The sequence below is a fragment of the Chroicocephalus ridibundus genome, chromosome 3, assembly GCF_963924245.1.
Source record: "Chroicocephalus ridibundus chromosome 3, bChrRid1.1, whole genome shotgun sequence".
Taxonomy (NCBI): Eukaryota; Metazoa; Chordata; class Aves; order Charadriiformes; family Laridae; genus Chroicocephalus; species Chroicocephalus ridibundus.
In genome coordinates, this window is record NC_086286.1 from 116,133,069 (window position 1) to 116,159,677 (window position 26,609).

A 26,609-nucleotide genomic window follows, 5' to 3' on the forward strand; every position below is an offset into this window, starting at 1 on the left:
GCAACGCTATCCATATCTAACACGTGAGATTTCTTTTCTTAGGCTTTGACCAGAGGGATAATAATTTCTTTTCCTAGCATTTAGATTAAAGGAAAACTTTTTTTTTTTTTTAAATTACCTTCTGATGTCATTTAAACTAATGGAATTACACGAGAATATAAACAGTACGTAAAAGACGACTTGGGCTCCTAAGCCATGTTTACACAGGCGTCTGAGTGAGGAAACCCGTTTTCTGAGCCGCGCACACATCATTCTCCACGGAACGTGGATTGTATAAAGCTGCATTGTTCCCTCTTCCAACTCACTCAGAGGGCTTTTTGTGTTTTTGCTGCTTCTACCCCTCCCCCCCAATCCTATATACGGACCATTTTTCTCTTTTTATTCTTGCTGCTGCTGTGTCCTTGTCCTTCCTTCTTCAGCCTCTTTGCGGGATGTGGCAGAGCTTGGACTCCCACCTCTCCCACAGGCATATAAAAAAAAACCCCCAAAACAAAACCAAAGAAAACACAAACCACGTAATACTGGAATTAAATTTGCTTCCAAAATATTGTGCTCAACAGCTTACGTGAAAAGAGAGAAGGGTCTTTTCTTCCCCAGGTAAGACTAAGGAGTGATGAAACTGAGATAAAGAAGGGTTCCCAAAATTCAGTGTTTGTCCATCACCTGTGGTTTTTAAATCCATCATTATAACTACTAGATTTTCTTTTGTTCTTTTCTTACTTACTTTGACTATCTGCTGATAATAATTCTATAGCAGGCATGAGAGAGAGAGTAACATTTTACCCATATTCAATTATGCTACACTTCACCTTTCTCAGATTATATTAATTATAATTCATGGCTTTAGCAAACCACTCTTAGAGTTAAAGGGCACTCAAATAAGGAAGAAAAACAAACGTAATCTCTGACTCCAATGTACTCATGCAAGGCCTGTTAACCCACTGATTAAATGATCTAGCCTTGCATAATTATCCCTGCTATATGAACTGGTAAACAAAGGCAAAAAGGTGGCTTTCCTACTGAGAGCCAGCATAGGGATAAATTATCCATTGATTTCCACTGGAGCTTTAAAAACGTTAATGTTAGAATGTTAGCGTTTCGCCTTAATGTTCGCAAACTTCAATCAGGATACATTCTTACATTTGAAATGAATTATGGTGTTTCAGCAGGGGATGAGAGGTGACGTGTAAGTCCCTCGTATTTTAGACTGCATGGCAGAGTTTGCATTTCATCAGCTAGCCAGGGTTTTATATAATACCACTTAATAAAATTAAACATTTTCCTTGATACAAATGAACACATTTGGGTGTTTGTTTAAAGGAATAACTACACAAAAGGTAAAACGTAATACCAAACTAATGTCTAATGAACTGTATTTTTCCCTGCCCAGCATCTCCATCTTCCTGAACCACAGCTGTGTGGGGTAAGCTTCACGATTCACCCTTATTCCTTCCCTGCCTCCAAACCAGCCTTGTCCCAGCTGACGGAGCAAAGGCTCGAGCTGTAGGAGACCTTCTCGGATACTGGGATATGGGGTGGGACCAAAGCATGCCGGGCACCGAGAGGTCTCGGTGCTCTCCCCCGTGCCCTGGCCCGGCTGGAGTGTCTGCGCTCAAGAAAGGGCTTTTATTCACCCCGTAACAGAGTTTCCCGGACTCCATTTCTTTAGCTACTTACAGGCAATCAGTGAGGGGCAGTACCAAAACCTCACAGAGGCAAATGACTTGATATTGCTGCTTCTCCTTCTGCTACTTTTTCCTCTCTGTTAAGGACCCTACACTGCTTTGACATGGTCTAACATTTTCACACCCTTTCCTGATTTTTAAGGGCCGGCACTTACCTCCCCTCCCCTTTAGAAGGAATGGCATATAACTACAGTCTGTGCTAAGTCAGTTCATCAAATACTTAATGATGAAGTCCGTCAGGCCTAACCTACTCCAGAATAGTGAATTTAGCCAAGGCTGGGGCACCGAAGCATCAACTCAGTATTTAAGGATATTACTTGCAGCGTATCTACTACTTGCTGGGGGGTAATGGTGAGAAAACACCAGCTAAAGGACTGATCAGCAAGTAACGCCGCAAAGCTTTTCCGTTCCGAGGGTTGTGTTTTCTCATCTCAGTATTGCCAGTGCTATGTGCCACAGGAAGCATCATTCCTTTCTTTCCCCTGTCCATTTTAATGCTTCCACATCTTTAATATTTTATGTTGAGGAATATCCTTTCCCTAAAAATGTGCCCACTACGATCAGTCTAGAGAGGAGTAACCCCACGAAGTCAGTGCGGCGGCACCTGAAGGAAACAATTTCTAGTTTTAAGTATTGCGGAGAGCTGAATTGTTTTGCGATACCTCTTGATTTCATTGCCTGGTTCTAGAGGTTTTTTGCGGATCCAAAATGTTTCCAGGTCCCCCTGCCCCTGGTTGTTTGTATTCGCCTCTCACGTTCCGATTTCACTGTTTAAAGGGCAAGGAAAGTTTACTGAATGGAAAGACCTTGGAGTCTACAATATCAAACAGGGGAGTGACCTCAAAGGAAAGCATATTTCATTAAAAAGAAAAAAAGAGTTTCCTTGCAAATCCAGCTTGTTTTACCCACCCAGATCTGTCTTTTTGCTGCCTCTGTGGTAACACATGTTTTATATGAATCTATATTAAGATGAATTTTAACCTACAAATAACTAGATACAGCTATGCAGTAGGAGGGAATTCCTACGAGATGATGTAAAGTTTTTTAAGCAGTAAAATTAAAAATAGCACATAAAACCTGACCAGTAGATTTGGATCTGAACCAAAGCAACACATTTGGGAAACATTATCAAGTTTATCAGGGGTAACATATCACAGAAAATCTGCTTCTGTTTATATGCCATTTATTATTCATTTTTGACATTTCCCTTTTTTCTTCAACCTTTTTTACCCCAAAGCAAATATATGTTAGACTTAACTGAAACGTGAGATAACAGGCTGGCCTTTTTATTTTCTTTCCCTGTAAGACAAAAGCAGATCTGACTAGAAGTAAAAAAAAATAAAATTCTATGAAATATAAGTACTGGGGAAAAAAAGTTGCCAGAGTAGCACTGGCAATAAAGGAGAAATCTGCCTCGCAATGAAAACCAAGAAAAATTAAAATGCCTAACAAGATTAAACTAAGGGGCGAATTCTGTCCTTCCCTACGCTGTCTTGCGTTTGATGATGTATAAATAGCACATTACAGATGTCTGTCTCAGGCAACATACCATATCAGTGGTAAAAAGCTTTTTTATGTCCGGGACACTTATATTAATAGGGTTATACCAGCAGAGACTTTTTTGCCCACAGTTTTCCGAATGTTTTCAGGTCAAAACGATTTATAGTAGCCAAGTCTAACTCAGGGAAAAATACAAACAATGAAAGCAAATTCAGTCTTGGTAAATGATTCAGTCCCTCAACTTTACTCGGACAAATTCTCACTCACATCATCGCAATAAACTTTCGATGAGAACGAGCTGTCACTTTACTTGCTTTTGGTCTGTCTTCGAAATAAAGGTAATCATGAAAAGGCAGTTTAAACCTGATCCCAAGTCAGCCAAGATGCATGCAGACTTGCTACTGAACGCAGCTCAAGTTGGAGCTCAACTTCAATCTGAATCCTTTTATGTTACTTGCCTGCCCGTCGGTAGTTTGCAACTTCCTTCAATGGATTCAACTGCAAAATATGAACACGTCTTTGAAAGCTGCCACTGAACAACGGTTTGTTCCGATGCTGAGCTCCCCAGCTGAGGTGAATGTTTATTATTCTTTGCTTCGACGAGCAAAACTTTTGGAGCGGTTTCAAGAGCAGATCTTTCCTCTGTGTGCTCTGGAATACGCACACCCCAGCAGCAGACCCTCCTCACGTCTCAAAGAAAGCAAAAACAACAACGGGCATAAAACGGTGGAGACATTTATTTTAAAATGCAAGCAAACCTCCAGAAAATTATAATATAAATATGTATTATCCAGGGTTTATTTATTCTTAGTTTTTTATTTTAGTAAGCACTGCAGTTTTGAAAGTAGAGACTTCTTTTTTTTAGAATGCATGTGATAAAACAGCTCTGCGATTTTATTAGTTGTTGCATATTGCTGCTGATGTAAATGCTTTGAGTGTCTACTGAATATTTCCAATTGAAGAGTTATTTATGGCAATAAAAGAAAACTGTGAAGATTCTTGCGATTACAACGCACGATGAGTTTGCAGACTCACAACCAGACGTTACTAAGGAAATCTTGGGTTACTCCACTACTGTGGCAGAGCACGAAATTCACATTTTGGCAAATGTAAGGTAACATGTCTTAAAACGTGCTATTTAGAGGATGCTTATTCAAAGTGGACACAGATGGAAGAGACCAGAGAGAGTACGTCAAATGCAGTTTCGAGTAACCCAGTAAGGTTGAACTGCTGAACCCTGCTGTGGAAATTAGCATCACTGGTGATGCTGTCAGGAGCTGAGTGCTACCAGACAGAAAACATGATTTATTAGTGCACATGAAGAAAAAGTTACAACTTCTAAGAATTAAGAGGTTTTGTTTTGGGTTTTTTTGGTTTGTTTTCAGCTTGGCAACTTGAAGGCTAATGACTTGAATCAATTTTGAATCATAGAATCATTTATGTTGGAAAAGACCCTTGGGATCATCGAGTCCAACCATCAACTCCACTCTACAAAGTTCTCCCTTACACCATATCCCTTAACACCACATCTAAATGACTCCTAAACACATTCAGGGATGGTGACTCCACCACCTCCCTGGGCAGCCTATTCCAGTGTCTGACCACTCTTTCGGTGAAGAATTTTTTCCTAATGTCCAGCCTAAACCTACCCTGCTGCAGCTTGAAGCCTTTCCCTCTTGTTCTATCGCTAATGACCTGTGAGAAGAGACCAGCACCAACCTCTCTACAGTGTCCTTTCAAGTAGTTGTAGAGAGTGATGAGGTCTCCCCTCAGCCTCCTCTTCCTCAAACTAACCAGTCCCAGCTCCTTCAATCACTCCTCATGAGATGTATTCTCCAGGCCCTTCACCAGCTTCGTTGCCCTCCTCTGCACTCGCTCCAGCACCTGATATCTCTCTCGTATTGAGGTGCCCAGAACTGGACACAAGTCTCAAGGTGTGGCTCCACCAGTGCTGAGTACAGGGGGACAATCACCTCCCTCCTTCTGCTGGATCAGATCCTCAAAAAACAACTAAATGAGAATGAAACCCAAGTCATTTATTTTATATTGCTGTTTGTGTTGTCTCTCTCTCGCAGTTGCAGAAACCCCAGCAGAGGACAGCACTAGACATTGCTCAAAGCAAAAACTTGCAGATACTGGGAACACTTCGATGCTTCGTTGACCCTCCTGAGTATCACTGTAAGAGCTGGCATTTCATCCAAGCTAATAACTGAGTGTCCACAGTGAAGAAAGAGTCATTTCTGGGGGTGACTCAGTCCACCCTAATGTCGGAGTTCAAGAAAGAACGAAGGTCTTTAGAGGTCTGTCTCTCCATGGTCTTTGGAGCACTGCACATAGGAGGACATAATTTGCTACCTCAGGCAAAGCCCATGGATGTTGCGAGTGGTGTCCCTTGAAATGCCACAGGAAAATTAAGGTTGTTAACACCCACCACCTGTATTTTCAAGACGTCTGTGGCAGGCAGGACTCAAAAAAGTCTGTGCTTCAAACAGCGTATCGGGTCAAGATGAACAAAGCTGTGAAAGAATTCATCTGCTTCAAACGGAGGCAAAAACATATTTTCTAATTTTGAGAAGAGATGATAAAAAAAAATAAATTAAAAATGAATGCCATTAAAAAGAAGGTGAGAGGATGTCCTTTTAGCAGCTCTGATGCCAGTACTCTCACCATGAATTATTTTTATTTTCATTCTCCTTTCAAGATCAGGGAGGTAAATGACCTGCCACTGCAAAGTCTAGAACGCTATCTTTCATTTTTATGCTTCTTGACCCATGAAGTCAATAAAAGACGTCTCAGAGGAATTCTTTCAGCAGAAGTTTCTAATAGAATTGCGATACAATTGAATGAACGCCCCAGGAGAAATGGACTTTCCAAATACACACAAAATCCCAGACCAGCTTTCCGCATGAGGAAAGTGGGAATTCCTGCTATTTCATGGGCCTTTGTTTTACACAGAAACGGCCCCACTACTACCTGGCGTGAAAATAATCTGAATTAAATTGAAGCCTGCACCTCACAGAGCTAAAACCCATGAGTGTTTGCTTGTTAGTCTTTATCGGCTGATTTTTATGAAATGCCGCATTTCAAATTGTTCTTGGGGTCAGAGTTAAAGGAAGAGAGGACAGATATTTTTTTTAAATTTTAGTTTGAAAGTATGAAAGACCTGAGGGATCTCGAACTTTCCAACACGAACGATGATCAGTGGCTTGGACACCTGTGTCAAACTCTTACCAAAATTGTTCAGCTTTTTTCTCAGCTGTTACACTGTGCCTCTTGATTCAAACTATTTGATTACTCAGGTGATACCTGCATCAACAAAACTCCAGTTTCTATTTGGAAAATACATATAATAAGGAGGACTACTGATTGTTTGAAAAATAATCTTGTCTCAGAAGCAGTATTTTTCAACAAAATAATTTAAACTAATTTTCAGACAGAATGAATTTGAGACTTTTGCTGACTTCACTTAACGTACACTGGATTGTGTTATTTGAAGATCCAGGCAATTATATCATGAATGACAAAAATAAAGAAAAAAAAAAATTGGTCTTATTTGCATATCTCAATTAAAGTAATTACAGTTGTACAACATATAATCAGAGTAGCGGGACTCAATGTGAATGTGAAACCACTCAACAAAAGGAATCTTCATTAACTTTTCAAGCTTCCAAATTTAATAAAGCTAAGGTCACTATGACAGCCCCAAATGCGGCACTCACCCTGTAGTTTTAAAACACAGCTCCGAAGAACTAAGTCATTGGTTACAAATAATCTTTTGTTGTATAAATATCATAGCTATTACTACGAATGTACACCTGAGTATGTGTAATCCAAAATTAATCAAAAGAACAAATATGTACATTTCATATCATACACATAACAGAAATCACCACAGAATCCTTTAATTAGTTTGGCTAGATAACAAAACTTTTCTTTCTCCAAATTAAGAACTGCCGCAGAGATGTAATACCTGGTTCAGTCTTATATTGATATATTCAGCATCTCAGTAAATAGGACCACGTATACCTGTTCCGTGAAGTTCGTGTAAGAATCTTACTTCAAGCCCACTGTAAGGAAGGTTTCTATTAAAGAGCCTTTGAGCTATGACGCTGCATGATATTTAAGCCTGAGTTTACTAGTTAAAGTGCCTATAATTAATCAAAGCCTTATGTGCAATAGAAAGAAAAAAAAAAAAGACATTAAATGGATTTTGTTTTTTTTTTTTTCCCCAACTACCTTAAAAACCAAATCAAATACAGAAGAACATGGAACTGCTGTATTTCAGTGTCGGACATTTCTTTGAGTTTATAAAGACACAAGCAGGAACTGCAGAAAAAAAAAAGAATCATATAAATGCATAGCATTGAATTTAGAAGTATATCAGAAATTGTCAAACATTAACGTCTGCTGCAAAATCAGTGTAAGATCACTTTTTTTTCAATAACCTTCTCAGAAATGTTACCAAAATGAGATTCAGTTCCCATCTCTCTGAATTCACTGGGAAGACTCCATTCACAGGAGCAGAAGGCAGACGGAGGCTGCGCAGCGGTGAGCTAAGGTGGGCCACCTTGCATTCCCTCACATGCTCCTAACGGGATAAAGCCAAGCATCCAAGAGCAGAGGTTACAGCCTGAGGTGGGCCCTCAGGCAGCAACTGGAGTGGAAGCTGAGGCTCTGCACAGTGTTGTGCTGCTGCCACGGAATGGGAGGTAAGATTAGTAAGAACCCTTAAGCTTCCTCCTACCATAGCATCTTAAAATCATGTCTGTACAGAGACAAGTTTCTTCATTTTGGGTAGGATCCTGTCCTGCTCAAAGCCCCTCAGAAGTTCCCTGTCCACACGCATGATCTGACCTGCAGACATTGCCGTGTCACACGACCCACAGGACAGGGTAATTTCTGAATGCATCCGTGTCAAGCCTCATACTTTGTCCTCTTTTCATTACGGAAGATCTAAACCAGTTGAGGCTGATCACCTTCCACCGTCCTCTTCCAACTTCTTTCGTGTGTCTAGAGAAGACAGACAAACTCTTCCACAGTTTCAAGGCAGTAAAAGAGTAGCTGTTTGCCACTTCATTAAAATCCATGGAAAATTTCTTTAAACCCTAGGATTTCACTGAAGTGAATGCAGAATCAGAATGAGAACAATCACAAGCTGCAACAGCAATTTTGATCCAAGCCACATAGAAATATTCTAACCTTTAAGTTCTGGTAGCAATTTTAAAATGTCAAGAGGTATGTCAACTCCTTAATACCCAAGTCTACATATTTAATTGTCACAGCCCAAATATCCAAGAGAGTTATATTAATTCCACCTGGACCCCAAATTAAGATCTGCTGAAAAATCATGATAGATCTTCCTCTTAAACTCAGGATTAGCACTTGTTTGGTTTACTTTTTAACTACATACTTATTGATTTTCTAGGACACCTACAGCACTGTTCATTTTAGTTTTAATTTCAAAGCAGTCAAGCGCAAGAGATCTCTGCAAGATTATCGTGTCACGTCATTGATCTGCACTAGCAGAAGACTCAATTTGCTCAGTAATAAGCAACATAGGTCAAAGGCCACGACTGAGAAACGACAAAGGGTATCGTTTACACCCACGTCAATCAGAAACAGCTCTATTGAAATCAATTGAGTTATATTTATGTCAAATCGGTGTGAAAGAGAATTCTGTGTTTGCAGAATTTGCATTACGTGGCAGTCTGGAATTCACCTTTATTAGCCCGTAGCAAGAAACATTACAGACTACCAAGTTAAAACACTACATCTGCTACATCGGCTTTTTAACCAAAATGGGCTTTGCTCTCCTCCTGGTGAATCGAATTCATGTCCCTGTTTCAGCTCACTGGCTTCCATTGCTTCACCTCATCTGCTTCACCGTGTGAATTCATACGTTCTGTGATTTTGCATTAGAGATTCACCTGGGGCAAGAGAACAGTAATTCGTGTCCTACATTTTAAAGAAAAAAAAAACAAACACAAAAAACCACCTCTTCCAACTATCTGCAACTATTAACAAGCTTTTGGATACGCAAAACTTTGTATTTCCTGACTTCTGATGTTCATAGACTCATGGAATTGGACAGGCAAGAATCTGTACTGGTTTTGTCTGGGAGAGACAGTAACTCGCGTGGTGCCGTGTTTTGGGCTTGTGACCAAACCAGTGTTGACAACACACCGATGTTTTAGCTATTGGTGAGCAGTGCTTACACAGAGACAAGAACTTTTCTGCTTCTGACACCACCGCACCAGCGAGCGGGCTGGGGGTGCACAGGGAGCTGGGAGGGGACACCGCTGGGGGAGCCGACCCCACTGACCAAAGGGACGTTCCATACCGTGTGACGTCATGATCAGCAATAAGTCATTTGGAGTCATGGCATTTGTCTTCCCACGTAACCGTTACCCGCGATGGAGCCCTGCTTTCCTGGAAACGGCCAAACATCGCCTGCTGATGGGAAGCACTGGAATAATTCCTTATTTTGCTTTGCTTGCGTGCACAGCGCTTGCTTTACCCATTAAACTGCCTTTTTCTCAACCCACGCGTTTTCTCGCTTTTACCCTTCCGATTCTCTTCGCCACCCCACTGAGGACAGAACAGTGCCAGGGCCCGGCTCAGGGAGGTGATCCTTCCCCTCTGCTCACCACTGGTAAGAACATCTGGAATGCTGGTACCAGGTCTGGGCTCCCTGGTACAAGAAGTCCATGGACGGACTTACCGGAGAATGTCCAGCAAGGAGCCATGAAGACGATTGTTCTGTTGTAACAAGCAGATTGTTCTTTTATATTTCTCATTGTTCTTTTAAGCCCTGTTCTGCAAACATGGAAGCTGCCACTGAGGATACTTGCCTACATTCAAATGGGTTGCAGAGATATCTAAACATGAACACAGAGCCCTCTATAGCCCAAACCAGATGTGGGATAAAAAAAGATGCAGCATTTCCCAAATGTTTGCATCCACCTACTGACATTATGTTTTTGTAGGAATATATTGATTCCATTAAACTTCTCAAGAAGGAAATGGGGAGAGGGAAGAGCGATCATTTGATATGAAGAATTTATGTCTTACTTTGTTTGGTTCAGAGTAAATGTAAGAACACAAGTCATCTTATACACTACTTTCATCACATTTCCCATTTAAATTTAGCTGAAATACAACAAAGAAAGTAGCAAAGAAGACTTTTTGTCGCTCTGTAAATTTTAGTAGACATGGAAAACACCAGATAATTTATCTGAGTGATGTGGTCTGTCACATACCAGTAAATATAATCTCAGCAACTATCCTTTGTGACAGCAAGTTAGTAGCAGCAGAAATGCTGTCATTAAGAAGTTTAAATATTTACCATACTACAAACAGGTATCCTTACCTAATGATGAACCAAAATAACGAGAACCACAGACAAAATGGAGATCAGTAACTTTGACCATTAGTCTATATAACTCTTCTTCAGAGAGAAATTCATTTGCACTTAAGATTAAATGAATCATCCTCTGGTGACCTTATTGATTATAAATGCAACCTGAGATGGCCACCATAGCCTAGGATGACTAATGTGAAGATATAAAAGTCACCGACACTGTCAAAAGTCACTCTGTAAAGTAGTATCAGCCACTTCCCCATGTCAAGATGACAGATAAGTGCCAAGAATCATCAGAAAAGCCCAGGAATTGTTTAAGTGACGTGAGGTTAGATTGCTGTGGCATACGAGTGAAATATTTTAAGTGCTTTTAAAATAAACTATAAACTGGAAGCATAAAGGTGAGCGCGCAATACCTCAGATCCGAAACTTTACATGAGATACTTCTCAGCCTCTTTACGTTGTCTCTAAATACAGACAGCCCCAATGCTTACTGTACCAAACTTTTTATTATTGCAAACAAACTTCTGTACAAAAACATCGTGGCAGGCAAAGAAATTCAGTGACTTCGGCACACAGCACATGACAACTCACAGAATGCTTTAAGGTTTACATTTTTATTATACAAGTGACAAATAGCTTTCCTCAGGGCTATTTAAAGATAAGACTTCATTGTTTGACAAATAATTGCAGGTAAGCGTGTATTAATTTCAGTTACCAAAGCTCAACAGAGTGATGTGCCATCCACCTAGATTTACCTAACTGGAAGTGAATATGAACAAGGCAGGATTTCCCCTAATACACATTTGTAAATGTCCCCCCATTAGACATGGAGTTTGTAAACAGTGGATTTACTACTGTGAAAAAGCAGTGTGATCACTGCTTCTAGGAAAAGAAAAAAAAAACCTAGTGTGATTTCTAATTGTGTTCCTGACAACAACATAGCGATCTGCGGCTGCAACTGCTGCCGTGTGACACGAACGCTGGAGCTGCGGTGCTGCCCGGTATCTGGCGCCTGTGGGTTCTGACCAGCCTTGAGAAACCTCATAGTGGCGGTTCTGCTCAGAAATAAACTCTTTAGGCAATTCCTACTCCAAAGAACTTACGATATTAATACCGTTTAAGGACTGAGTTCGATGACTGAATTCGTCACAGCGCAGCCCAGTTTCAGCAGACCAAATGCATCTTCAAAGTCTTAAGGTAATGGTTTTAGAAGTGATATGCATGAAAATTCCAGTGAGAGCACACAAACCCTGATTTACGTACACAGGAATAAGCAAATACAAATCTGAATCTGTGCACAAGCACTGGCGTTTTCACACATACATGCAAGCAAAGTACACAAAATCGAACACATTTTCCGAACGTGACCTCTGCAAGAATATGTACAGCAACTGCAGACCACCCAGAAGACACGGTTAACAGAGCATGAGCTTTGCTGCTTTTGGCAAAGCATTTCTATTCCGTTTACTGGAAAAATTACTAGAAAATAAGAACAAACAACTCGGCAAGGAACTCAACTCCTTGAAGCATCAATCACATCTCGAAACCCAACGAAGAGCAGTCAGCTGATAGGTATTTCTGTGTTGACTCTGATTCATCTAATGCATCATACTATCAAGGAACTTGACGAAGTACCTAAGAACAGCTCAGCTCTTAAAACTTATTTTTATCATCCCTAGTCTGATGAGGCCAATTTGACACTAGGGAAGTTTGCTGCTACGGAAGAGTGTTCTGTTTTATACTGGTTTATATCAGCAAAATAATTACGTGCTGGGTAGAGCTGTCTGAGAGATAACGTTCATCATGGTACATTTACACTGACAAACGCTTTCTAGTTAAGTCAAGGCATTAGAATTTCCCCCTTCCTTTCTAAATCTAATAAAATTATATAGAATTTTCAAAATCTAGCAATGGTCTTAAAACATATTTTATGTTTATTTATATTGAATCTGAAAAAGGATATTAATTTCCTCATGGTTGAAAGGTACAGTTTATACTTAATAAAAGAGGTAAAATGACCTCTTTGCAATACATTTTTGGATGTCAGCCAGCACATAATACTTAAAATCAGGTGGATCTCCACTTATTACAGGAAAGACATTGCATTTTATGAGAGTGATGAACATTCAGGTATTCTCCTATTCATACAAGTTCGAGGAGATCCTAAGACTAACTAAATAACTGTGCACACGTTCTTAAAACATACCCAATTAATTCTATTAACATTCTCCTTCTTTAAGGTTCCTTTTCTGGGGCACCTTTGACATTTCAGTTTATTTGATTTCCATTTTGTCTTCACTACTACTTACTTCTCTGATAGAGAAGGTGTTTAAGAATTCAAATGCACAGATAAACTGTTGTAGCTGAAGTATCTAAGTAAAAAAGTATTTTAAAAGTCAAAAGATAAAGGCTAGCATAAAAACTTAGGCTGCACTATATAAAGTCAGTCAGGTTATGAACAGATTCGTATATTTTAGCAATGTGAAGAAAATGGTTATGTAAATACACACAAGTATTAACATCAAACTGTATTAAATTATGTAAACATACACATCTTCTGTGATCAATACAAACATCTACTCGTCTCAGGATACTACTGCAGCATAGCTCGAATTTGTTTTGAAGTAGATTCATCATTCAGGTGTTTTGTAGTGAACCTAGAAATTGCAAGTTAAAACAGTATTTTACAAAAGGAATAGGGATTAGAAAAATTTGAAAACTTCAGTGCCTGTTTTTGAAATTGTGATTTCAGAATTACACAAAGGAGGTTCCTTCAATTACACAAAGGAGGAACTCAAATGTTCCTCTAGTCACTGGAAATTAACGGCTCATAGGCTGGTACTCCTTATCTTCTAAATACCTCTTGCAATAAATTATTCCCTGTTAATAGGTGGAGAATTGTGGCTAAATCCTGGCTAAATACTGTTTGCCATCAGTCTACGACACTGTCATAATTTTGGGTCGAAATTACCTCTTTTTTTCCAGGTAAAAGCCTCAAAAGAAGTAAAAAATATGGAAAGACATAAAAATAGGGTAAATGCTAAAAGAACTTAGGAATCTAGACTGAATTTTGGCATAATCTATAAGTCTAATTTTAAGCAGCTTTCTTAAACGTCCCGTAGCTTTACATCTTACGAAGCACCATCACACAGAGGGTCTTCTATTTTGGGGGGATTTCGTAACCAGCAGAGTTTGTTTGGTGCTGAGTTACACTTTGGGGAATATCTTGGGAGGACCTAAAAGCTTTAGTGTGTTTTTTTCCATTTAAGACCACATTCTCCACTGCTTATGTTCGTAGGGAGACCAATCATAAGCTTGAGCTTATGTATGTATCTGCATGTATCTGTAGGATTTAACTCCACATCAATTTTAATTCAAAAGACATGCTAAGCATGGTTATGGCTGCTGTTCTGACTCTATCCAAGCATTCAGCAGCTAGAGAATTCGATACACCTCTGAAAAACTTGGTACTAAGACTCCTTTCTCAGCTTCAGAGAAGTGTCAGACTGTTCCATCTTGCTTCCCAAGACAGCACCTTAAACACGTAGCTACGGGATTGCGATTTAGGTTGCTGTTTTCTTGAAGTTGCATCATTTAGCAAAATTAAAAAAAAAAAAAAAAAGTGTTACAAAATAGCAGGGAAATAGAGAAAGGAAGTACCAAGCCTCTGAGAAACATAAATTCTACTCTTTGCTTCTGAAATGTTCTAGTTGCTGGGGTATTTTATGTAACAAATCATAGCTCAGATATATTGTTTACCTTTGATGTATTGTTTACCTTTTAGATGGCTAAATTTCAGTCAATAAAACAAATCTTAAGTACGTTTGAAGAAGGACGTTACAACTTCCAATATTAATAGTCATTGCTTATGAAAGTGAAATAGAACTGCAAGAAATTAGTATTACTTAAGAAAACCCCAGGTGATGAAGGCAAACCTGAAAGGACAATTTTCTTAATAGATCAAGCTTCTAAGGTGAAAAGGCTTAAATTGAGAGAAAAAAAGGAGGAATTTGTTAAGGCTGAATGAAGCAATTATTCCACGCATACCTGAGAGCATTCAGAAGTCCTTCCACAGTGTCAGGTGGTTGTTCCTTTAAAACTTTTATGCATCCCTTCATCTGGGAACAGAAGCATGCCACTATTGAACAATAATATATGAATTGCACTAGCTGAAAACAAGGAAAAATTTCACCAAAGACAGGCAGGGTATTTTTCCTACTGAGTATTAATGCTGCTTTATATGACACAATAAAAGCATTATAACTTATTAAAAATTATCTTAAGTTAAAAACCTAACTTTTGAGAAAACGACATCTACTTTAATAAGCATTTTTAGATAGTAAATTATATATCAAGTGTATATATTTTAACTTGCATATGATTTCTCCAATTCCGACTTAAATACCAAGAACAGCTGGTATAAGCTAAAAAAACATTCTGGAAGAGAGTTCCAGGTCATTGCTGTTGGCAACTATCAGAAGAGATGTTTCAACTTTGACTTTTATTTTTATGCTTGCGCACAAGGAAGTAATTTTCAGTATTCAGTTTTTAGTTGTAAACGTAACTGGCGATAACTTATGATTAGTTTCCTGACTAGTGGTTACAAACTTAATTTGAGATAAGAAGTCCATCATGATTTTAAACACCGTACTGAACGAGAGGATACTGTGAAAAACAGGCTGAAACTCTGTCCAAATTTACAAAAGAGGAAATGAAGCAGAGAAAGCAAAGGTAGGACTCATTTGACCTCCTACACAGATTCCGTATCTGGTCAACAGAGAGAAATATTCTCTAGCCTATTTAGAATATACTTTCAGATGTAGTGAATTGTGCTCCAGAAGTACCTACTTCTTCCAATTGCTATGAAGACATCTAATAGCTATCCAGAAATTAGTCTAGATGAATTCCACTTTATTTAAAATAACAGATAAAGAAAATGGCAGAATCAAGATTTGAACCTTCTCAAGTCACATTTCAGTGCTAAATCTACATGTCAGTATTTTCTTCATAGCTAAGGAGCAACTGTGCCTTATTATGAAAGTGGAAGATTAAACACTTAACTGAAGTCAGGGTCCATGTATTTGCCATTAAAAATTATTTGGAAAATGTGACACCTTCCTGTGCAATGACCAGCCTAACAATCACTGCTCCCTGCTCAGATGGCTCACTGCTACCTGGAAGACAAAACTAGCTATGCAAATTGTTGATCAGATGAAATTCTCAGGGCAGCAGCACACATTTTTAAGTGATGCAGTTACTTCTCCTGAATTAGAGAAACTCAAGACTCTATTCACATCACTCAGTACAGGTTTACATGCCTCATCAGATCAAACTCAAAGGAGATAAAAATTCAAACCATTCTTTTTTTGTTAGAATCAGAATCCCCAAAACAGTCGAAGAGGAAAAGCTGTAAGGATGTCTAAGCTAGGAGACTGCAAATAACAGCTTGAAATAAAGTCTCCAGTCTTGAAAGAGTTAAGGAAAGGGTAATTTGTTCCATTGTCCCTGAAATTCTTTTGAAATGGCTCCCAAGAACTGACTAGCTTGGAGAAAATAGTCATTTTTCACAGTAAAACAAACTCATCATCTGAAATATTATAAGGCTTTTTTTTCATTAGAGAAGAATCACTAAACTAATTAACCAAATTAAAATTTGGGACCACGTACTCATTTTTAAAAACTGAGTCATACATCTCCTGTCTCTCATTTACATCCCACTAACTATCCTGTAAGATTACAGGGCTTTACAATAAACGTGCGAAACAAAGTACAAGCACTGTAGAGTCGGTCCTATCAAAATTTTACTTGTGCAGTCTCTGTAGGCAAGAGAGTGAATTAGAATTCAGGAAGTCTGCATTCAATTCCCAGGCTCTATCTGCTGCATGACCTTGAGCAAATCAATTCACCTCTTTGTGCCGTATCTTTCCCTCTGTAAAAGAGAGCCAAAGAGGAGCCGTGGTAAAATACTGATATCTGTAGATGAAAAACGCTAACGAAGACTTAGTGTCATGGAGCACAATAATATATATATTATTTTTTCCCTTTTGAAGTAGGTTCCTCTTGCAAAGGGAAAGACTTAGCTTCTTTTTTCCATGACTTACAGTTTATTTCTGCTGAAAGACGTGGTGCATGAGATTTAGGTTTGTAAAACCACATAGCCCAAATAATAGTACTTTTTTTTTGTTTGCAGTATCTCAGACGTAAAAATAACGTTGATTTCCCTGTGACTGGCGATGCCAAAGCTAAAACTGAAGGCTCATTATCAACATTACTACAATAACATTTCAGTTCTGCTACTTCAGATCTCAGACAAAGCAGAGACAATGTGGAATATCTGCTTATTTACAACAGAACTACTACCAAAGATGAGCATTTCAGCATAAATAAATTACATGAGTAATAAAAAATTATGACCTTATGAACTTATTCGAGGGTAAGTGTAATACAAAATTATTTTAGTGTTAACCATGAAGTTGTCAGGAAAGCAGAGCTAACAAAGACAAATGAGTATCTGTGTCTGGGAGAAAATACAAAGAAAAGAAGACTGATCCTTATTTTGATTTCTAACAAGCTGATCTATTAAAATATGCAGTTGAAGATAATTTCTGAATTTTGCCATTCAAAAGTAATTACAGTAATTTATACAAAGGCATAAGCTTGGGCTGAAAAAAAACCTGCAGACTAGTATTCTCAAACCTACAGATCGTTAAAGAAAAGTCACTCTTACATCAATCTTTGATGTCTTTGAGAAAGCTCCCACAGGATGAACGTGATCGTACAGAATAATAACTCCCACCATTACTCGCATGCAGAACATAAGGGTCTCTTCACTGGTGAATCGACTCCTGTACTCGCTGGAAAACAGAACAAAAGAAACAAACAGTCGACTTTTTACTGGAAAATTTTGCAAGCTAGACTATGAACGCATGAAATCTGAACACTGTATTTCAAGGTTGAAGATGAATCTTAGTAAGATTTTAAAGATCTTTGAATTGTTTAAGTCTTTGTTAATTTAGCAGGAAGGTTAGAAAGCAAATAGATACGTAAACCCCTTCTAACACCCCTCCAGAGTTCGGATCCTCACTTCAGCAAAATGTCTAAGACGATGGCCGCACAGAAGACTTCCACAGTATCATGGAGACTGATTGTACTTCTGTTTAATCTTAGAAACCGGAACCTCAGAACACTGGGACCTCAAAGGAAAGCTACTCTTTTTTGCTTAAATTCCTACTTTGAAACAATTAACATTTAGGTGGGGACTAATTTCAGCAGTTAGTAAGTCCAGGGCTTCACTCAGGTGGGTCACAGTCACTGCTATCTCTCTCTTTCTCCCCCCCACCAATTCCCTAGGCAACTTCAACAGCCCAGCTTCACTAACCATCTAAAACGTGGAGGCCCACTAGAGAGGACTGGACCGAACTCATTCCAAGGAGTTTTTCTTTGACTTTTCAATTGCAAACCAAGAATATGGATGGCAACAGTTAAGACAGCCTCTATCAGCTCTAATCCCTGAAACCATCATCAGAAAATGAAAAATGAACTATAGTAGAGAAATCCTGAAAAACAGAAATTATCACCATTTTTCTAGCAAATATTATTTTGAGTAGAAAATACATAGATTTGTCTACTGTCATTCACTGGTTTAATATAAAACTTGATTTTTTCACTTAAACATATCATTAAAAATACTAAAATCTATACTATATTACCTGTCAGTTTACAATAACTTCAACTTTTATTCTTCTGTTTAAATAACGCAGCACCGTAACACGAACAGACTTAAAGGCTACATACATTTTGATGTGAAAATGCTTGGTTATCGCACAATTAGAACTAAATATCAGATAATCTTCTGGCAGATCACTCACAACTTTCTGTTTCTCTACTTTTGCCAAAAAATGAACTGATACCTAAGGCTAGTTTTCAATGACTACTTCTAAGATGTCCCTGGATTGTGAGATGAGTTCCACCACCTACATACACTTCTCCAGAATTTTCATAAACAAACACAATAACCTCAGGAATTTACCCTTTCCATGGCACCACGAACAAACAATTCAAAGACAGGAAGACTACCTCGGCTCTATCTTGTATGTGTTTTCCACTCAAAGAGATATCTAACCTAAAAAAGACTTGACTAAATGCATAGCTAAATAGTAACCCCACTGGCTATACCAACTGTACAGTTTTCATACAGCTGAAGTTTCTCGCATCCAGAACAAGATGGCTGCATCCAAAAAGATCAACTCAAAGGATCCTCAAAATAGTATCATTTGTGAGAATGCTACTCGGAAAAGCCAAAATCTTGCCCTTTAGTGTGCTAATAACAGCGGCATGGGCAATCAAGAGACAGTAGTTGGCCTATGGCCCTGGTGAGACAAGACACAGACACCGAAGCCTGTGAGAGCATAACATTACACTTGTATTTTAACCTTTTGTGGAAATACAGGCTGACCTTGTAAGCTCTCCCTGACAAAACTCAATGCTGATTCATGAAGAGTATCATAAGGTGGTTAAAACAGGAGGCAAGGCTTTCTAATACCACGTCACACTGCGTATACAAATGTGATAACAACTTCAGGCAAACATACAGGATTTCATTCGGATAAAACCTGTGTTTATCCCAGGTGGCTACTTAAAATACAATGCAAATTCTATCATGCAAGAAAAACAAGACTTAAGGTAGAACTTACGGTGTTTCCAACATGACTTTACATACACTAGCCATAGTACTTAGACAGTCCGTTGTATTTTCAATTGGTAACGTTTTGTTCTAGAAGGGTTAAAAACAGACAACGTTCAGTAAACCATCTTGCAAAATTAAAATCACGAATGTCTGTGTTAGACCTTTTCTCCCCCATTACCTACTTCTGACACAAAATGTGTAGTTGCGTTACTGAGCGTTTTCAGCATTGGTGTGGCTTCTGCATAAAACAGGGACATCCTATTGGCCATTTCATTGTTTACTTCATTCTCAATGTCTAGCTGATGAGAACATGAGAAAAAATAGTCAACAAAACTCTTTAAAATGTTGCCAGCAGCAAGATAAAGACACAGTACATGCTCATGTCAGCAAGCAGATTGTTGCACAAATAGTTCCACTCTAATCACTTCATCCGGACTGCTGATTAACTCTTGGCGTGAAGGAGAGAACATGACAGTGGGCGAATCAAAAGGAAAAACCACCACCACTAATGGTATAAACGCATAGTAATAAATACCTCAGTGTGAACGGCAGATCAGATTTTATTTACTTACGTGCATGTTGTTTATTCTGTTGCGACTTATTGTCCGCCTATAATAACTGAAGTCATTCTGAATTGCTGGGTTTCTCATCTGAGAGGAAGACAAATAGGAAAGAATCACTTTCCGTTCAAAATACATGCAAAAAATTCAGGAGGTATTAAAAGATTTTATTAACCTTAAGTTCATCAAAACGAAGAGTAAAATGTAAGATTTCTGCAAACTCTTTCGCTAGAGCCTGTTCCCGTTCCAGGTGCTGAGTTGGAGTATAAGGCGGGCACGTCAAGGACTCCAATAAGCTCTGCAGGGCCTTCTCTGAATAAAAATCAGAAGCACAAATTCTATTCAGTCCACACTATGACAAACCTTTAAGCAAGTATCTAAATATACTTTGCTTGAAGGGAAGAAACCCTCTGAACATGCAGGGCCTTAACAGAAATGCTTTTTCATACGATTCTAAGGTGAGAAACGTTAGTCAAAGAGACCTGCCTCTTTGGGCTCTCTGCCATTTTCTCTCCGTTTTGTATCGCTGACCTCTTTTCCCTTTATATCACCCTTTATCCGGGTTCCCTACAGAAAATTCTCGAGAAAGCATTTTCATTGCATTCAGATATTCAACTCTTTCATCTTTCCCAATTAGCCACCAGCTCAGTACAGAGATTATTCTGGCATCTCTGTTACTAAAAGCGCCCTCTTAGGCACCGATAGCAATGTACTTCAGCTCCCGCGGCTATAATTACTAACATAACTCAACAAGAGAAAGACTCAGTAAGCAGGATGGTGTAGACGAATTCCCTTGCACTGGGAGCTCTCCCACTTTATACATAAATTTTTGCATACTGGTTCTCTTCCAGAGTCCTCATTCAAGGAGTAATTACATATTTTTGGGGGTTTGTAGGGATGACAAATCCAGTGTAAAACATGCCCAACTTCGGATTTTCAGCCTGTGAGAGAGTTTATTGACACCCTTCTCCCTCTGTTATCCCTGTTTTTAAAAAGTCTCAAAATATTATTGGTTTACATTCCTTTTAAAACTCGGAAGGATCCAAATCACAAAAAATAAATTGCATTAGTACCATAGGGACCAGTGGAGTGCAGAAGAGTGGCAGGCACCAGAGAAAAACTTCATCCATTCTTTGCTTGTACTCTATTTAGATAATGCAGATTTATTTTAAGTGATACACTAACAAACTAAGATAAATTTGAAATTAAATTAAGATTAAAAATAGGCCTTGATAAACGTAACTACAGTTAAATGTCTGCTGATATCAAACAGAAAGAATAATAACCGTTTAAAAGTCTGTGGAAAAAGAAACTTCCTACCTCTTTATATATAAAGTAGCCGAATGAGCAGACAGACTAGAACAGGGCTCACCTAATCTGAGTGAAAACTCATAAAAGCGCTTCAGCCTTACAACCAGAGGACATACTGAATTCCATGCTTTTTCTTGCAACTGGATATCATTGGGGTTTTGTATTGCCTGAAATGAAAATATTACTGTAAAGAACTGTGGTCCGTGAATAACAAGCAAAAGATGGTTCGGAAGTTTTCTAGTTCACCATTTTAGAAAGTAAGTATTGTGAAACACAGAACAATTACGAGAAATTACATTGCGCAGGAATAGGAAATTAGTGAGTCAAAAAAATACCATTTTTTTCCACCTTCCCTTTCCCCTTGTAACATAGTTATTTAAAATTATTCATTCAAATGCACCACTGACACACAGGAAATATGTTTTAACACGTTATTTGGGGAAAAAATATGTCAGAAACACCAAGGAAGACCTTTTATATGATTACAGGTTACAGAAATAGCCTTTTTGTAAGATTCCGATGCTCTTGAAATCTTCAGGTTCTTAAGTAACCAACAGCTCACAGTAACTGCAAAGCTGATGCAGGCAAAGATTTGGTCAGTTGAGCCAAATTCTACGTTACAGTTCAGAACTGTACTTCAGGACCAATTTCATAGAGTAAGATGCCTGCAAAGTCGATGTAAGGTTATAATTTACTTTGTTTCATTATTTCACTTACACAGAAGAACAACTGTTTTCAACCTTTTTAATAGTGCATTTCTAACATCTGAGTATTACTTCTTCCATGTCCTCAACTTTGACTTCTACCATAAGATATATGAAATGAGGCGTATGAAATGCTGTTTCTCAAAGTGAAAAATAATTACTAATAGTAAACTTAAGAGAAGTTCCAGCAGCCACCATTTAACAATTTGACATTAGGGCTTTATATTCAACATTACACCTAGGCTGTAACAGATTTTGTAAACACAATTTTAATGAAGATTTTCATATCGTTTCATAGAATGTGCTTGGATACAGAACAGAAGTGAGGAACACATTGAGTTTTGCTTGATTCTGCTTCCAAAAAACTGTCATTAACTTTAACAAACGTACATCTCTAATTTCTTGTCCAGCTCCTTTGTAAGCCTGAAGGTCTGCAAGCATACTTTCCGAGTCCTGTAAAACTGCACTGATCTGATTCCATACCTCCCTTTCTCCATCTGTGGGCTGTGCATCTAAGAAACAGAAAAGCAAAATGCACGAAGTCAGAAGGTAGCTGCAATACAAATGGCAAGATTACTCAGTTCTACTTAATACATTATATTCATATCGACTATGCATAACTCCATTCTCATGTGTTTTTTTAAAATACACAATTATCCTACACTGCCATTCTGCTAACATTCAAGTTTTTACTTTCTACAGCAAAGAAAAAAAAAAAGCAGTGCAGTTTTTGTATGCTCTGGCTCATAATACCTCTTCTAAAAACATTGGATCTTAAAGTGAAGCAGTATCATAAAGCAATATTATTAGAATAGGATAATGCACCAGTCCTTTAGTAAAAATGTCCCTCTCTTTCATGAGCTCCACAGCCCCGATTACAAAGAATTGTTCACTCTTCTTGCAGCTTGGGGATAAAATCAGGCCTTTCAGTGGATGGAGCAGTGGGATATTACGCCACTTTGACTTTCCTCCAGGCTTCCCTAACCAGGGTAATTTATTTCTCCTTTTGTAAAACACAGATACAGTACTGTTAAAAACATTTTTCTTATGTATGTCAGAGATCATTCCTGCTACTAAAATAAATCCAGCTCTGTCAATGATGAGTTTTCAAGGTGGGAGTGACCTGTAGATCTTTCTTGTTCAGAGAAATGACATTTGAAGTAGATCAATTTTCCCATTCAGATCCCACCCGATGGGATTTGCACAGCAGTGTGACCCCAGGGAGTGATGTTATCCCTAGAAGATCAACACGTTAGACAAGGTAGAGATCTTCTCCCTTCTTTTGCTTTAAAACATAAAGCCAACTGGCACTGACTAAAGACTGGATGACCTATATATAGAATTGTAGTCAGTATCTGTAGAAGCAATCACATTTTGTGCTGATTTTGTCTGGGGCAGAGTCAATTTTCTCCATAGTAGCTGGTATGGGGCTGTGTTTTGGGTTTGTGCTGGAAACAGTGTTGATAATACAGGAGTGTTTTAGCTACTGCTGAGCAGTGCTTACACAGAGTCAAGGTCTTTTCTGCTCCTCACACCGCCCCACCACCAAGCGGGCTGGGGATGCACAGGGAGCTGGGAGGGGACACAGCTGGGAGAGCCGACCCCACTGACCAAAGGGATATCCCACACCATATGGTGTCGTGCTCAGCATTAAAGCTGGGGGAAGGAGGAGGAAGGGGGCACATTTGGAGTGATGGCGTTTGTCTTCCTAACTAACAGTTACGTGTGATGGAGCCCTGCTTCCCTGGAGATGGCTGAACCCCTGCCTGCTGATGGGGAGTCGTGACTGAATTCCTTATTTCGCTTTGCTTGCATGCGCGGCTTTTGCTCTACCTATTAAACTGCCTTTACCTCAACCCATGAGTTTTCTCACTTTTACCCTTCTGATTCTCTCCCCCGTCCCGCTGTGGGGGGAGTGAGTGAGCGGCTGCGTGGTGCTTAGTTGCCAGCTGAGGTTGAACCATAACACATTGTCCCAGCAGACTTCTAGAGACACAACTTTTAATTTTTCTTTTTCTTAAACTTGTATTAGCTTTTAACAGAATTTTAATGTTTTTGGAAGAAAAAAAAAATATCTGAAAGTGAATCTTAGGACTTAAGGACTACTTGTTTTCATTAAAAGCAATGAGATACCTACAGTTCAAAAATTCGCCGATTAGGAAGAGATACTTTATACATCTCTACATTAATAGACAAGAAATACTAAAATAACCTTTCCTATTTAGTTTTCTCAGTCTCTTTAAGAAATGAGACACAGTTTCCCACCCATATATCAGTACAGGATTCATTTACCCACCCCGCATTAGAAACAAATGAACCGCTTTAACTTGGAGAGTCTGGAAAGAGCAGGCGTCCTCAAAGCTTCCCCATGATGTTTCGGGTTAGGATCATTTGCTTAAATGTGTCACCTACGGACCTTACACCAACCAGACACCAATGGCTGAGACTTATGTATCCATAGCTCTGAGGCAACTAATACTTAAAATGTTTTCTATATTCACAGGTCACCGTGAGTCCCATGAGACTGGGCACAGGAATCAATACTGATCTGACGTTTCCTTTTATTCCGTAAGTTTTCCCTAATCTTGTTTAAAAGACGGAACGAGTAAAAGTCAAAATAAACTGTGCTTACTCAGCTGGGTTTTATATGCAAAATACTTCGCATAACTAAAAAATTCCACCATCCTCCAAAAAGCGAAGGGGAGTAGCACCAAAGGGAAAAACTACCCCAAACAGGAAAACTCCAGCTGGGACACGGCTGTTGAAATGAACTATTAGTCCCGTTAAGTTTACAGTGTTGCTGACTGGTTCTTTCCCCAAGCTGCAAGAAATCTCAGGTACACGCCGTTAACAGGTGTGTCACCTTCTGATAAAGGGGGGAACAAAACAGTAAATGCTTCGGAGTTTAACGAAGAAACTACTAATCTTGTTGAACACTTACATACCATAAAACAACAGAGAAAGAAGGTAGGAGTCACCTATAAATCAATATCTATATTTTAATGGCTAAATAAAAAATTAAATAACATTTTCAGTGACTATTAAGACACAAAAGAGAATAAGTAATTTATTAGTACAGTTCATGAGTGTAAAATGTGCACGTTCAGGTCACCTGAAGCAGGGGCTGGTTAACAAGGTATTTCTATCTTACTTTTTCCAATTTATTTGCTTTAAAAAACATTAGCTCCTGATAGAAATGTAACACTATAGACCGCTCAGCACTTTGGGACTTAAAAACGACCGTGACTAACACGCTTTATTGTTGGTCTTTCTCCATTTTTCCCAATTCAACTTGTGGAAGTTGGGGGAAGGCTGAATGTTTGAAACCAACCGAGCTTTCCGTAGTATCCCAGCACATGGGGAAGTAGGAGTAGGAGGAAGGTAGGTGGGTGGAAGAGGGAAAGAAAGGGAAGGGAGAGGGAAAGGGCTGCAAAGGCCACAGAGCAACAGGCTTAGCTTGCGTTTGCAGAAGCGGTTCATATTTATGGTGGAAGCGTTTAGCTTAAAAATAAAGGTAGGGAGGATGATTCAGGCTTTTTTTAAAAAAAAACCAAAACATGCATCTTACTTATGAAATATATGTTATGCGAACAGATGTTCTGATAAGACCATGTCCATGTTTCAAAAGGGATTTTACATGAAGAGCCTGCCAAAAATGGTCATCTAAAAAACATGTAATCAATCACTTTGAAAAAGATTTCATCTTGCTGTCAACAACAACAGCAGCAGCAACAATTAAAAGGAATATAGACTTCTTCGTGACAGATTTTGGCTTCTCAAATTGTTTTTCTATCCAATAATACCAAAGCTTGTGTCTCTGTTCTGAGAAAAAAAATGCCATTTCTGAATCACAGCGTGGAATCACTGCTTGGCAGTGCTCACCTCTCACCCCACATCGCCAGAGAACCAGCACGCGCTTAAGTAATTGGAGCCCATTTATAAATAAATCCGTAGCCACCGACTAAGCCACATTGAATGCAAGCCCTCTGAATAGTAAGTTACCATAATCACTGGACTTACTGCATTTCAAGTCTGAGTTTTTACAGCACCCACACCTTCAGAGTACGCTGTCTTTAATAAGACAAAATTGGAAACTCTTTCACCCAAGTGTTTCCAATATGAACCTTAAACCTGACAACTAAATGAATCCTCTGTTATATTAATTCAAGAGTGAAAGCAGGCTTTACTCTTCCATATATGGATTCTACCAGCAAATTTTCATTTAGAAAGCAAAAATTTTAGCTCTGGAGAGAAATGCAATTCTATTGGCTCTACAAGACATATCCAGGATATGACAATTCATCCATTCCATGAACAAATGCCCTCTTTCAATGGTCTATTCCATGTTTTGGATGGGGCTTCAGATTTCACTAAAAAAAAAAAAAAGGGGGGGGGGGGAAGCTGGACCAACTACAATACATTTGTGGATGCATTAAATATTTCAGATGCATGGTGGGGTGGGAGGGTAGAATCATCTTTTTTTTTTTTTTCCTTAGAAAAATACCCATCGTTTGTTTCACAAAAACCGTAACAGCACAACGTATCTGCCTTATTCTTCACCAAGTGCACGTTAGAAAAAGCATAGAAACTGCTATGTAGGTAAGACATTAGTACTCATAGGACAAGATTAAATGTAAAAAGAATGGATATGAAGCCTTGACCAATACAAAATCAAGTATAACAATATCTCAGTAATTAATTTTATGAGTTATAACAATATCTTAATAATTAATTTTAATGAAGAGATACCAGACAGTACTAAAAGAAGTACTTCCAACCCACACAGCCTTCCTGTGTCTG

At 38.7% G+C, this 26,609-nt stretch overlaps 1 protein-coding gene across 11 annotated transcripts in view; it reads right to left on the reverse strand.

Moving 5' to 3' along the window:
- Nucleotides 1-11,143: 11,143 nt before the first annotated feature.
- CYRIA (CYFIP related Rac1 interactor A) overlaps nt 11,144-26,609 on the reverse strand; it is a 62,040-nt gene continuing 46,574 nt past the window's right edge. For 7 of the 11 annotated variants that reach the window (XM_063330514.1, XM_063330508.1, XM_063330510.1 and 4 more), the window contains 9 exons: nt 22,200-22,321; nt 21,167-21,272; nt 19,970-20,106; nt 19,807-19,884; nt 19,417-19,533; nt 19,242-19,321; nt 17,276-17,402; nt 14,596-14,717; nt 11,144-13,205 (listed from right to left, as the gene is read on the reverse strand). In XM_063330514.1, the coding sequence (XP_063186584.1) occupies nt 13,142-13,205; nt 14,596-14,717; nt 17,276-17,402; nt 19,242-19,321; nt 19,417-19,533; nt 19,807-19,884; nt 19,970-20,106; nt 21,167-21,272; nt 22,200-22,250 (882 nt within the window). In that variant the 5' untranslated portion in view covers nt 22,251-22,321 and the 3' untranslated portion in view covers nt 11,144-13,141. Of the gene's footprint in view, nt 13,206-14,595; nt 14,718-14,738; nt 16,478-17,275; nt 17,403-19,241; nt 19,322-19,416; nt 19,534-19,806; nt 19,885-19,969; nt 20,107-21,166; nt 21,273-22,199; nt 22,322-26,609 lie in introns of those variants that run through there. The other 4 variants (XM_063330511.1, XM_063330512.1, XR_010070466.1 and 1 more) reach the window with 3 other exon arrangements.